Source organism: Miniopterus schreibersii (genome assembly GCF_964146895.1).
Source record: "Miniopterus schreibersii genome assembly, chromosome: 10".
Lineage (NCBI taxonomy): Eukaryota > Metazoa > Chordata > Mammalia > Chiroptera > Miniopteridae > Miniopterus > Miniopterus schreibersii.
The window spans coordinates 51439017-51451897 of record NC_138110.1 but is presented as its reverse complement, the minus strand read 5'-3'; the positions used below and the strand labels follow the sequence as shown (position 1 = coordinate 51451897).

The following is a 12881-nucleotide window of genomic DNA, read 5'->3' as shown; positions in this document are numbered from 1 at the left end:
AGGCAGCTCAAGTGGAGTCAGGGAGAGCAAGAGTAGGAGGCAAACAGAATGTCACAGGTAAACAAGTCAGCCCAGCTAGGTAGGACATAGTAACCTCAGACTTGAGCCTCAGGGCACTGGAGGTCAGTGGAAGCAGTTAGCAAGATGTAACAGATCTCATCTCTGCTTTTTAGATCTCCCTAGCTGCTATAGGAAGAGGATTGGAGTGGGGCAGATAAGAGGGACAATGGTCACCCAAGAATGGTCATGCTTCAGGTAACAGTCAGAGGAAGATGCCACCTGGTGAAGAGCTAGGAGTATCTAGAGAGATGAAAGAAGAGAACAGGGTGCTCCACACGCTCGGGGAAGGGGGCGGATTGTCCTGATCAGAGCACGCCTCCCACCCCAGGTGACAATCCCTGGCTTTGACTCTCTTGGATAAGTCTTCACAGAGGGGTCCAAGAAGGACGCACCTCCTTGAAGGCAGAGCCTTGCTCAGTTCTGCCACTTACTACCTGTGAGACATTACCATTTGGAGCCTCAGTTTCCTCATCTGCAAAATGGGAACAACACCTCCCTCATACAGGGATTAGAAGAATTCTGTAAGAGAAAGCTCCTGGTCCAAGTACAGTTTCATAAATACTAAGTATTCTTTCTACAAGAGGAGCCCAAAGTGGGAGGAATTTTAGAATCCAACTTAACACCCCGTTTTACAGATAAGAAAAGGGAGGCACAGAGACAGAAGATGTCTAAGCCCCATGGGAAACAGAACAAGAGACCCCCATCTCCCAGCTTCCTTTCTCTGGGTTCTCCCTCCACATTCTGACCACAACAAGGGGGGGAAGCACACACTCCCCTCATCAGTTGTTGCAAAAATACCCTTCAGGAAGGTTCTTTCCTTGCTCAAAACTCCCCTGCTGATGACCACCCCCCTAGATGGGGCTAGATGGGGGTTGTAATGAAGGATGATGGGTCCATGGACTGCGCCCAACCTCCCAACCTTTCCTTGCCTCCCTGTGGCTCTCTTCCTTCCCCACCCCCTAGACACAGACCACCCACATGAGCAGCCTGTGCCTCCTGCCTCCTCTCTGAACCATGCCAATCCCCCATCTGTCAGGCCAGCCCCAGCAACAGCCAGCTCCCACCTCCCAGGTCACAGTCACGACTATCTGACCCCTATCTTTGCCCGAAATGACAAGTTTATAAAAATCCTCAAAAAGCTTTGCTATTCCAGATGCCTGTAAGAAGCCACTTTTTGTGCAGCTCTCTAACTAGCTAGATGGAAATCTTTCTGGGTGAGTCTGTTAACAACCCTCTCCACAGCCCTTTCCGCCTTCCCCATACCCCAGAGCACCGGGCTGTGTGCTCAGAGCAGGCACTCAGCGCCTCATCGAAGGAATAACACAGTGGTACAACCATTAAGTTTAGAGACGAGCATTTTCATCAACCAAAGACATGACAAATACTCCAGTAGCTCATTTTTAAATGCACCCTGGAGGCAAAAGTGAGTAACTGCTTCCCTTTTGGGGAAGCCTCATAAAACCTCACACACACCAAAGGAAAAGTACCAATCCCTCAATTGGAAGTTTGAGGCGTCTAAAACAGGTTTCAGTATTAGAAAACACCAACTATGTTCCCTCTAACTTTCTCAATTTTGTCCTAAATGCAAATACTAGCCCCAGCATTCCAGAAAGTTCTACAGTTTCTTCCACTTCTGTGATTCCAAACAGGCCGTTTATTAAAATCAGAAATCGAGCAGCAGCTGGAGATGGGCTGCTTCCAGAACATACTTCATTTAAATTCTGATTCCTGAAAGTCACCCTGCAGAGAGGCAGCCAGCCAGCCACCTTCAGTAAAGATATAAAATTTGAGGTCATAGACAATCCCAGACAAGTTGGGATACCTGCACAGGCACGCACGGGAAAGCAAAGCAAAGGGAGATTTCTCCATAAATGAGGTTCATCTATCTAAGGTCCCACATCTCAAAAATCGGAGGAGTGTTACAACCTCGGCGCACAGAGCCACACTTCACTGCCCCACGACAAGAAAAAGAAATCCAATTTCCTCCTCTGATCTGGATGGAATAGATAATACAAGATTTTTACTCACCTTTGGAGCGAGTAGAGATATCCATGCCCTCTCCCACCTCCTGTTCTGTTTTGATCTCCTCCTCAGCCAAGCTGAAACAGAGCAAATTATGTTCAGGTTTAGGTAGACTGAGAACTTGCCCCATGGGGGTAGTTATTTAGAAGTCCTAACAACAAACCCAACTTTAAGACATTCCCCCCATCCTTATGTAGGGATGGGGGGAAGAAACCTACATTTGATTGCAAACAAAGTGTTAATCCTCCTAAAGGAGTATTTTTAAAACACCAGGTTGTTCTTTTTTTAAGGCAAATTACTATTCCAGTTATCCGGCAAGTGGGGGATGCAAAAAAGCATTTTTTTTAGACACACAATTACAATCTGCCCCCATGGGCCAATGAGAACCCAGCCTTGGAGTAAACAAGTTTCTCATTGTTAACACCGGCTTCAGGTAGGAGGTGGTTTGCAGGGTAGGCAGAGTTCTGATGTCTTAATTCTGTAAGGCAAATGGCATTTCTCAGACCTCCCTGCTACATCTTACAATTTCGAGATGAGGCAAGAACAGGAAAAAAATGTACAGAATTTCAAAGTAGAAAAGTTTGCCCAGGCTAGTAGCAAAAGGCCTGGTCTCAAAACATTCAAGCCACCGGCATTTATCCCAGGAACTAGGATTGGGGTCTCCACACTCCCACCCCCGGGATGTTTCCTCTGGGTGGCAGGAATGACTTAGAGAAAGCATTCGGCACTCTTTTGAGCTGTGACTAATTATCCCCACCACAAAAGTAGAATGAGGAAGGAGTCTTTGAAAGAGAGGCTGAGAGTTGGGGGTTGGGGAGAGAGGCAGGAAAGCTGGGAAGGTCCACCAGAATCTTCTCTCCCTTCCTCTTTTGGAACTCCCTGTTGAATAGAGTGCAGGCCATTTCATATGCCACACACACACACACCTAAGCCAAGCCAGTCAAGGTGTGCTTCAATAGGTGCCAGTTGTAAGGTACTGAACTTTCCCGACAGTGAAATAGTAAGAAGCTTAACAGCCCCAACTGCTGTGCTCAGTGGTTACAGCATTGGTCCACACACCTAAGAGTCTCGGGTTCAACTCCCAGTCAAGGGTGGGCACAAACCTGGGTTGCAGGTTCAATCCCTGGCCCCACTCAGGGCATGAGTGGGAGGCAACCAATCAACATGTTTCACATCAATATTTCTCTCTCTGTTCTCCTCCCCCGTCTCCTCTATCTAAAAATTAATGGAAAAAATATCCTCCAGTGAGAATTAACAAAAAGAAAACTAAAAAACCTGGCCAGCGTGCCTCAGTGGTAGAGCTTTGACCCATGAAACCAGATCACGGTTCGATTCCCTTCTGCCCGGCCAGCGTGGCTCACCAGTTGAGCATCAATCTATGATCCTAGGATCCAAGAGATCGATTCCCCGTCAGGGCACATGCCTGGGTTGCAGGTTCTATCTCCAGTAGGGGGCAATCAGTAACTCTCATCATTGATGTTTCTCTCTCTCTCTCTCTCTCTGAAATCAATAAAGATTTTTTTTTTAAATGTCCCTTCTGTATTCCATGCTCTGGGACTGTCTATGACAAAAGATAAGTCCAAAAATGCCTGGTCACATGGAGATATGTTCAGGGGAGTTCCACATTTGTTGGGGGAAGAGGATTCATGAGAATAGGAACTAGATAGAAAGGAAGAGATGATAGCTCAGAATTAAATTAGAAAGAACTTAGAGGCCTCAAACTTAACTAGTCCCAGCAGAGAAGAAAGGTAGTTTGGTTTTAAATCAGAATATTAACACCTTTCGCTCTCTGATACTGAACCCCATTAACAATTTCATTTGCACTGCATCTGTAGAGAAAGGCTCTGACACAAATCACCAAAGAAACAACTGACAGGTTGTCACAAATGGTTTTCATCAGAAGAAAGCAGCCTTTTAAATTTAAACACATCGCTAACATGCAATAATACAATGGTGATGGTGGAAGGTGATTTTAGCACTAACACTTTCTACTCCAATTTAAGAGGCACACATTCTCAACTCAGAAACACACCCTGCCTGCCGCATACACAGGTTGTCCAAATAGACACTGGTGGTGGTTTCTTGCTTGGGGTGATGGGAAATAAATTTTAACAAAAAGCCCCGTGCAGCCTTCAGAGCCTGGTAGATGGTCCACTTCAAAAGAACAAATAGCCACCTTGATCTTTCTACCAACTAGAATTCTTTCCCCCTCTAGCATGAAGTATGTGAAATCCTAAACTTCTTGACACCAATCCCCTATTTAGAGGGATGGAGGAAAATGCTAATCTGGGATTCAACCAAAATGTCCGGTTGTGAAAGAAACAATTATGCAAAATAGAGCCCCAAAAACCCACTTGAAGGATTTCTGCAGGGATGAAAACAGTCAAAGGTATATTGACCATGGAGGAGAGCTGTATTCAAGAGAACAATGATTTGGCTTGTAACAGCCTAGAGGAGTTGAATACTTCAGGCAGAAATGCTGCAGAGAGGCTAGGAAAATGCAAACTAGTGATGTGGGGGCTATTTGCTGCTGAGTTTAAGATAATCAATTCTGGAGCAGAAAAGAAGGGGGGAGTTAAGCTGTTTTATCTTTCCAACTATTACAAGTGGGCACCATAATCACCTAACTTTCGCAATAGCACCACCAGCTTTAGAGCAAGGATTTCAAGCACAATAATTTCAGAAAACCATCTTTTTCACAGATCACAAAGCCATCCTTTCCAAGGGAACCCATGCATGCACACATGCGTGCACACACACACACACACACACACACAATAACTTGTATTTGGCCAAAGGAAATTGCAGTGTCTATGCATTAAAAGGGAAAAAATTTCATTTACAAAAGCAAAGACCAGAATGCAAAATTAGTCATTTTACATAGCCACATCTAAAGGGACTTCCTTTTTTCTATACCACTGAACTCAGGGTTTTTTTGGTTGTTGTTTTTTTTTTTGGTTTACTTTTAAGTATTAGTATGTTATTAGGGGAAAAAACTATTTATATTACATCAAAAGTGGTGGTGAGAAAAGATTTGTACCTGTGTGAATGCCCCACAGATCTTGGTCAAATTAGGTTAAGAACTATTCAGCAGTCATTTGGAGAAAAAACAACAACAAATAACAATAACTGTTAAAAAGAAAAGGCAGCTGCATCTGGAGAAAAGACTTTGAACTCTTGTCATTAACACATTAAAGTCTTAGGAAATATACAGCATCTTTCCTTCCCTATCTGTGAGCTTCCAGCAACCCGGGACTATTTAAATCAAAAACAATGAAAAACAAGCATTTGTTTTAAACTGACATTACTTTTTTTTTTTTTCTTTTAAGGTCTGCAGGGGAGGCTGGGGGCCCCACACAAGGAAAAGGTAATACTAGCTGAAAATCAAACAACAGTCTCTCATCCCAACAGGAAAATTCACCATCAACTAGTTGTATACATTATAATGTTACCACCACCACTTCTTGCACTCACATTTACCCTAAGTCACTTGCCTCTGGATTTCACAAACTGATACATTTCAGATAATTCAAGAAATAACAGCGCCTGCAAATACAACCAAGACCATCCCATCCGGTCCCAGAAAGAATAAAAGATTTCTCCCCCAATGCCTGAGCAAGAAAACCTATGCTTAAGCTCTTAACCTGCATGCACTTTTGAAAAAGAGCAATTAAAAGTTGTAGATGAACTGCTGCACCTCCAGGATGTTTTAAGTCTTCTGATTATTAATTCTGAGGACTCAAGGCTGGTCCGTAATTCCCAGGAATCCCATCCCCTGAACACACTTCCAAGAGAGAAAGAAAAAAAAAAAAAATCTACTTTTGACAGAAAAATGCCTGGATACACAATGCCCAGATCTCTCTTTTCCCCAAGTCCTACTATCTGACTTTTAACCAAGAATATCTAAATCCGTCTAGAATATACAACCAGCATGCACAAGACTCTGTGGTTCTACAGCTGAGGATCATCCCGCAGCAATTCAAGAATCATGCATCATTCCAAAGGACTTTTCCTTCAGCTTTTTACTTTCATTCAAAATACCAAACTGGTCCAGGCTGTAAGAAATAGTTAATCCCCAAGACACAACACCTTCCTCTTCTAGATCACAAAATAGCCAACATCAAATTTTAAAAACCATGCTTCCCTAAATCTGCAATTCGTTTTTTGTTTTTTTAATTGGGGGTGGGGGGGAGGGAATGGTTAGCAGAGCAGCTTTATATAAGCACTCACCTAAAACAGGCAGAGTCATCGGTAGCTAAGCTATTTATGCAGGATTCTTAAAATGGCGTCTGGCAACACTGCCTCATTCCTGGATTGAAGCTAAAATGGTAGCAGTTTGTTCAATAGCTGCAGCTCTTGTTTAAGCAGCCCTGCTACTTTCAAAGCCACCCTCCCTAAATATCAAAACCAGGCAAAGCTCAACCAGAGGACACCAACAACCCAACGTTTAGAAGCTTAAAAAAAAAAAAACCTGCAGTGACAGGGGGAGTTTGTGAAGTCACAGGTTCCTAAGGAAAACCCTTCCCTTTCAGATCCTGAGCCTTCACCATGAGGCTCTGAGAAGAGGCCCCCTTTGCCCTCGAATTAGGCGGGTGAAGGTGAGGAAATATGCAGCTGTGTGTGTGGCATAAGCTGCAGACAGACAGGTGTCTACCAAACACAAAAATGTTAAAAGGCAGCAGGCTGGGGAGGGGAAGGAAGGAAGCCCATTTCCCCTTGGTATATTAAAAACCAGCTTTGCATCCATACCAAAAAGGAGCTAGGTAAAATGAAAGTGCCTCAAGGACAGCAGGCATCTGAAAAGCCAAGCTAAAGGGCTGCACCCCAGTCTGAGGCCAAGGTAAAAATCCAAAGGCTGTGTATAAGCCTGAAAACGGCCACCAAATACCCAGCCGGTCCTAAGACAGCAGCAAGGAAAGACAATCGGAGTCTGCAGAGACACAACAGTAAAACATTCGCTCAGCCAATGCACAGGATACTCACAAATTAGATTTTTGTCCACCCCCAACAGAGCCCTGAAAATTAACAACTGGTTTTGCAAAACCCGCTTTCAGAGGCCAAACTAATAGCCTCATAGTGGATAATGTAATTTACTGTTACAGGTCTGAGCATTGGCCTCAGCACTGTGGTGCTGTGAGTGGGGAGTTTCAAGGTGACTGCTTTTTAGCTCCAGGGGAGACAGGAGGGCACGGTGCCCAAGGCTGTGCCAGGGCGAGGACGGGCGGCTGGCTCCTCGCCGGCCGATAGGTGGGTAATCTTGATGAGGAGGGACAGCCTAGCAGCGCAGCTAGCTGCGGGGCTGAAATGGCTCCCGCCTGCTTGTTTATCTGGAGATTGGGGAGGGGGAAGGGCAGCCATAGCCTAGGCAACCTGAAAAGCCAAGGGTGAATCCTTGTTTTTGCATTTCAGAGCAACATAAGGGCTTTTAAACATATTCCCTTACTAAATCTCAGCTGTGAGGTGGCAAAGGCACTTTTGCGTGTGTCTTTCTTTTCAGGGTCAACCAGAGGCAAAGCCAGATCTAGGGCTTCTCAGCTGACAAATGTTTGTTGCCTCTGCCACAGGAGAGAGAAGGGAAAAGAAGGCAAAAGAAACAAAGAGATCACACATTTGAAGTGGTTGGACTCAAAAAACCTACCTCTGCCTTCAGGGTTTTCTGGGTTACTGTGGCCCTGGCTTTTTACAGATCAACTCATTTTCCTCTCTCCTATTTAAGACATGGAGCAGTTCACCACTGTCCTCCCAGGGAAAGAAAAAGGGTTACAAGAAAGAAAAAAAGAAAGAAAGAAAGGGGGGGAAAAGCTATTGTTTCCATCCCTAATTTATAACTCAAGATGCCCCATTGTTTCCTTCTTTCTGACTCAAATCTTTGAGCTGGTAATTATAAAAGTAACTGGACGGGGTTCCAACAGGCTAACCATGTTCATGCACAGCAATTAGAAAAACTCTGTAGAAAGTTTACTGAGTGATTATATATAATTAATTCCTAGTTACAGACAGAACACTGACCATTTTCTGGAGCTAATAAAAGCAGTTACTCCCCCTCCCCCACGTGAATGCCACTTAATTTCCCAAAGCAGAAAGTGAATCCATCCTGGAGGGTCTTGAAGGAAAAAAAAGGGAGGGGGGAGAGAGGAATCAAAAGCTCCAGTGTGTTTGTGTTTGTTCCTTGCAGCTGTGCATCCTCTTTGGGGACCGAGGAGGCAGAAGGAAAAAGGAAAACAGCCCAATGTGCTGTCCCTCCCTCTGCAGTCTGCACCGGTGGCAGAGAACATTCTACCTTGATGTAAAAAAGGTGGGGGAGGGTGAGATGCCTTAGGAATGGAATGCAGGAGACTCTTCAGCTTGGTGGATCTGCTTTTCCTAAAAGGAACAAAGATGGTAGAAATTTCCAGAAGGCCCAGTCTCAATTCGGCCACTACCATTGTCAATCTGTAACCTTTCCTCCCAGTCTATTGGTTCAAAAGCTGGAGAGAGGAGCCCCATTGGGCTGCTCTGTGAGCCAGCAGTGCCTACCTAGTCCTGCTGCAATGCAGACATTTTTACCCCCTAACTGAAACTGGAAAATAATGCTACTTTGAAAGCAACTGACTTTTTACAGACTCATGCTTGGTGGTGGCCACAGTGCCCAGGAAAAGTAGCTAGCTTGGTCCAGGCTGGGAACTTGCTGGGGCTGGCTGCACATGTGAAAACAGATCTTGGCTTTGCAAACCTGTGGGAGCCATTTTTAATGTGAGCTTTTAGAGGACAAATGCCTTGCCCTTAGGTTTCCTTCCAGCCCAACAAATACAACATTACGCAAACGCTGAAGGCACCAAACCAGGAGTCTTGTGATTAGATACTGCTTCTAGGGAGGCCACAAGAACCTCAATATGTAATTTCCATTTACAGCCAGGAGATAAGAACAAAGAAAAATAGCCAAGTGTCTGAACTTACTTGTGTGGGGCAGTACAACTGTTCAGTTTTAAGTATATAAAACATCATTAACTCCTAGCAATTATACTCTAAGAAGCTGGCCTTCCACAGACTTTTTGTAACTTAGAATTTGGTACATTTCTCACTATTAAATGAGCCTTTTTCCAATTGGTGCTAAAAGCTAGACACTAATTTAAAAGAAAAAAAGATTACTGACTCCATCAGGTTGGCATAACACAGCAACTGAATATATTTCCAGTATTTACGGTCATGCTGGATTGGTCTCCAGGCTGGAAATTGATGCAGTGAACTTCTAGGGAAATTCTGAAGCTAACACTAAACAAGAGTCCACTTTTTTCACTCTGAAGTTGTAACTGCAGCATTAAGAGATCAGGGGAAATGTAAAAAGAAATAATTCATAAGTAAAGGCAAGCATGCATACAGATGTGTGTGTGGGTCTGGCTTGGAAAAGGCCGAATCTGTAATGCAGTCCTGAATCAAATCAAGTTTGCTGGTGGGTGGAATTCTGCACTCAGTGTCAGTATCTTAAAACCTGAGTACTGACACCACCACCCCCACACACACCACCACCCCCACACACACCACCACCACCACCACCAGCAGCTCCTGCCCCCACCACTTGCTTAAGGCTCTGTGACTCTAAGAACAAGCACTTTCTTATATTTCAAAAAGCAGATCACCTACCCAGAGTTCTATCTAATATCCAAACAAACCCAATTAAAGGTCTCCAGGCAAGTCCTGCACAATGAACTGCACATGTCTCCCCAGTCTGAGGGTTAACAGGAAGTGTAATCTTCAATCCTAGCTGCAGGTTCTCAGGACAAACAGTGGATTCAAACAGTCACCTAAAATAAGACACTATTAAAAAGCCCTTGTTTGGTTCCTCCACTGCTATAGCCAAGACCCCCTGCTACAAACAGACCCCAAATGTTCGCCAAACTCTTTAGACATGGTCACAGAGGAAATGGATCGCTTTACTTACCCAACATGTTCAAGCAACCGTCTCATTTTTCCAGAGTTAAGAAGAGAGAACAGGCTGGCAGATTTGGGACTTGATCAAAAAGGAAATTTTTTTAAACAGTTACATGGGATTATTAAAAACACACAAAACAACAACAACACAACACAACTGAATAGGGAATGCTGTCATGAGCCACACACATGATTTTATTTCCTCTGCACTATTACAGGGGGGCAGAGGATGATACAATGAGGGGGGGAAAAAAAAGGGAAAGGAAAAGGGATAGGATAAAAGATGCATTAGTTCATTGAAAATCATGCAAGAATAGAGAGCTAAGGGATCCAAAAGAGTCCTCACAGATTTATTGCAGGATGTTGTCCAACATCTCCCCCCACACACACCCCCACCCCCACTCCCCATCCCTACTCCAAAAACTTCCTCCAAAGCCTAGAAAACACTTTCAGAAACATTTGCTGGCTGTAGGCTGGCTTGCAGAAGAACACTCTGTTATCAACAGAAGTCAGGAAAAAAGGCTGAACAATGTAGTTTCAAGTGAAGAAACCCTGTAGGGAGAGAAAAGACCATGTAGAGACACCACCACCCACCTAGGCCCCAGGAGCTAGGAGCTCTCCTTAGCCCTGCTCTGCTGAGGGCTTGGTTCTGTTTAAAAACACACGTCCTCTCTGGTCAAAACTTAGTCCAGCCTTCCCAGAACCTCTTTGGAGAGGAAAACTTGCCTGCTTTGCTGTCTGCCATGAGCTCTCCTTAGAGAGGAGCCTGCTTGCTCACCTTCCATTTTCTTCCCCCAGCAGGCATGTGACACAAGAGAAGACAATAGTGCAGGGGGGGAAACTGCTCAGAGAGAGAGAGAGAGACAGAAAGAGGAGAGAGGAGAAAAAAAAAAAAGCTTCTTTTTTGGCATACCAGGATCTAACTTCAAACTATTCCAGAAACACCATGTCCTGGTGGAAGAAAAGGTGTGCCAGGCCCTTGCCAGTTTGCAAAATCGAGCTATGGCTAATGGCTACTTAGCCATGTGACCCAAGAAAGCAAAAAAATTCTCTCTAAACAGTTCCAAGTTAACCTAAGTGCTGTGGGGGTGAGTGTGGCACGGCCAGCCACAGAGAAATCACACTGCTCGCCCACAATTCGGATGTCTCAGAGGGAGGGGGAGAAAAGATGGTTAAAAAGTCGAGCTTACCTCTGTGGATGCATTGTTAACACTGTGTAATGTCAATACTTATAAAACATGGAGGACAGGCTCCTAGTTCTCACAGAAAAAGGGTTTGGCACTTCGGCTTGATGATCTGGCCGCCTAATAAGAGCTCATCCCCGATTGGCTGGCCCGGCAAATCGGAGTGTAAGGCGGCCCGGGATTGGCTGAAACACTTCCTGAGCGATTATCTTTGTGAGGCTCTGGTGAGCAAGAGCCATCCTGTGCATAGAAAAAGACAGGCTAAGCTAGGCCTTTTGCAGCAAGAAAAACTTGGAAAAGGGGCCCCCAGACGCACTTCTCCCACGTCCTGGCTAGATTTCCCAGTACGGGCAAACCAGTGCAGCCAGCCTGACCTGCTCCAGCAAAGCCTGAGGCCCAGATGCCACTGGGAAGAGAGTTTTTGGGGTGAGCTGACAGGGCTCACCCTTGCTTGCCCCCCACAGAAGGGGCTCTCTGCTCAGAGGAAGGCTGGCTCTTTTCTAGAACAGTCCAGCAGAATGGTTCCCCCTGGGGGAAGGTGAAGCTGAGGAGTGGGGAGCCCCAGAAAATGAGCCAAGGGGGCAGGAGAAAGGGGCTGGAGGCAGGCCTCTGTGGAGCTGGGGGGCAGGCAGACAGGACAGGCAAGCCCCAAGAAATCGCTAAAGAGCAGCCCTGACTTCTCAGAGGACAGGATTTGGGCTGCTGAGGGGAGGAGGGGAGCAGAGTGGTCAAGTTTGCATAGTCATTGTCAAAATGCCTCCTGGAAAAGCAGGCCAGAGGGCCATTTTTCCCGGCACAGAATCTGTCTTCTTGTCCCCCTCAGCCAGGACTCAAAGGAAAAACCAAAATGGGTTCCTGCCTCCCTGCCAGGATGCCAAGGGGCGGCCCCCCTCTCCGTCCTTACCCTAAGAAAAGCCAAATGCGCTCCTAGCAGGCCACATGCCTAGATCTACAAACTTCCCTTCCCCTCCCAGCCCCCTCCCCCACGGCTGAGGCCTGCTAAACCTGTCAGTTAAACAAAAATCTGACTTCCGTATTAGTCTGCGATGCCTTCAGCTTCCTGCCTATTAACCCTCTCTCGGACTCTGGGCCTGGCTGGGAAAGACTAGGCCCCGAGATCGCAGAAAAGGCCTGTGGAAAAATACCAGCTGCAGCTCCCCCGGCAGATGCAGAAAGAGAGAGAGAGTGAGCCGCTGTCTCTCGCCTTTGCTTCCCAAGGAGGCGTGTACCTTCTGAATCCAGGGCACAGGCAGTGCCTCTGGGTCTGAGAAGCCATTTAAATCCAGAGGGAAAAAGAAAGATGTCAAACTCGGCGAGGGAACAAGAACCCCCATTATTAGTCAGGCCTACACCCACTGCTTAGCCCTTCCTGTCACAATCACCCCTGTATGTATGTACTTGGGGAGCTGGGCCCTCGGTGGGCAGACAAATCCCATGAGCTTTATGAGGATTCTTGCTGAAATTTATTTCCACAGAGAACGGCTTCTTTTTGTCCCCTAAGGCAGATGGAACAGCTATTTCACACACAGCCCTACACTTGGCAGCCCCCCCCCCAATCTCTGGCACTGCTCCCCAGTAAAATATTAACTAGTTTTTCGGAGCTGCTTATAATTCCACCCATTTCAATAGAATTAGGTGGTCTTTGCCTGTTTGCTCCTGAAAGCTGCCTTTGTAGTTGGCCTGTATCCTGAGAAGATGCAAACCCAA

General features: G+C 45.7%; 1 protein-coding gene across 33 annotated transcripts in view; it reads right to left on the bottom strand.

Annotated features, from left to right (window-relative positions):
• ZMYND8 (zinc finger MYND-type containing 8) overlaps positions 1–12124 on the bottom strand; it is a 109817-nt gene extending 97693 nt beyond the window's left edge. For 5 of the 33 annotated variants that reach the window (XM_081150098.1, XM_081150127.1, XM_081150099.1 and 2 more), the window contains exons 1-3: positions 11181–11270; positions 10001–10069; positions 2089–2159 (exon numbers count right to left, since the gene is read on the bottom strand). In XM_081150098.1, coding sequence (XP_081006224.1) covers positions 2089–2159; positions 10001–10069; positions 11181–11194 — 154 coding nt within the window. In that variant the 5' untranslated portion in view covers positions 11195–11270. Of the gene's footprint in view, positions 1–2088; positions 2160–5122; positions 6525–7065; positions 7087–10000; positions 10070–10336; positions 10354–10716; positions 10832–11180; positions 11415–12078 lie in introns of those variants that run through there. The other 28 variants (XM_081150106.1, XM_081150125.1, XM_081150103.1 and 25 more) reach the window with 15 other exon arrangements.
• Between the last annotated feature and the right edge of the window lie 757 nt (positions 12125–12881).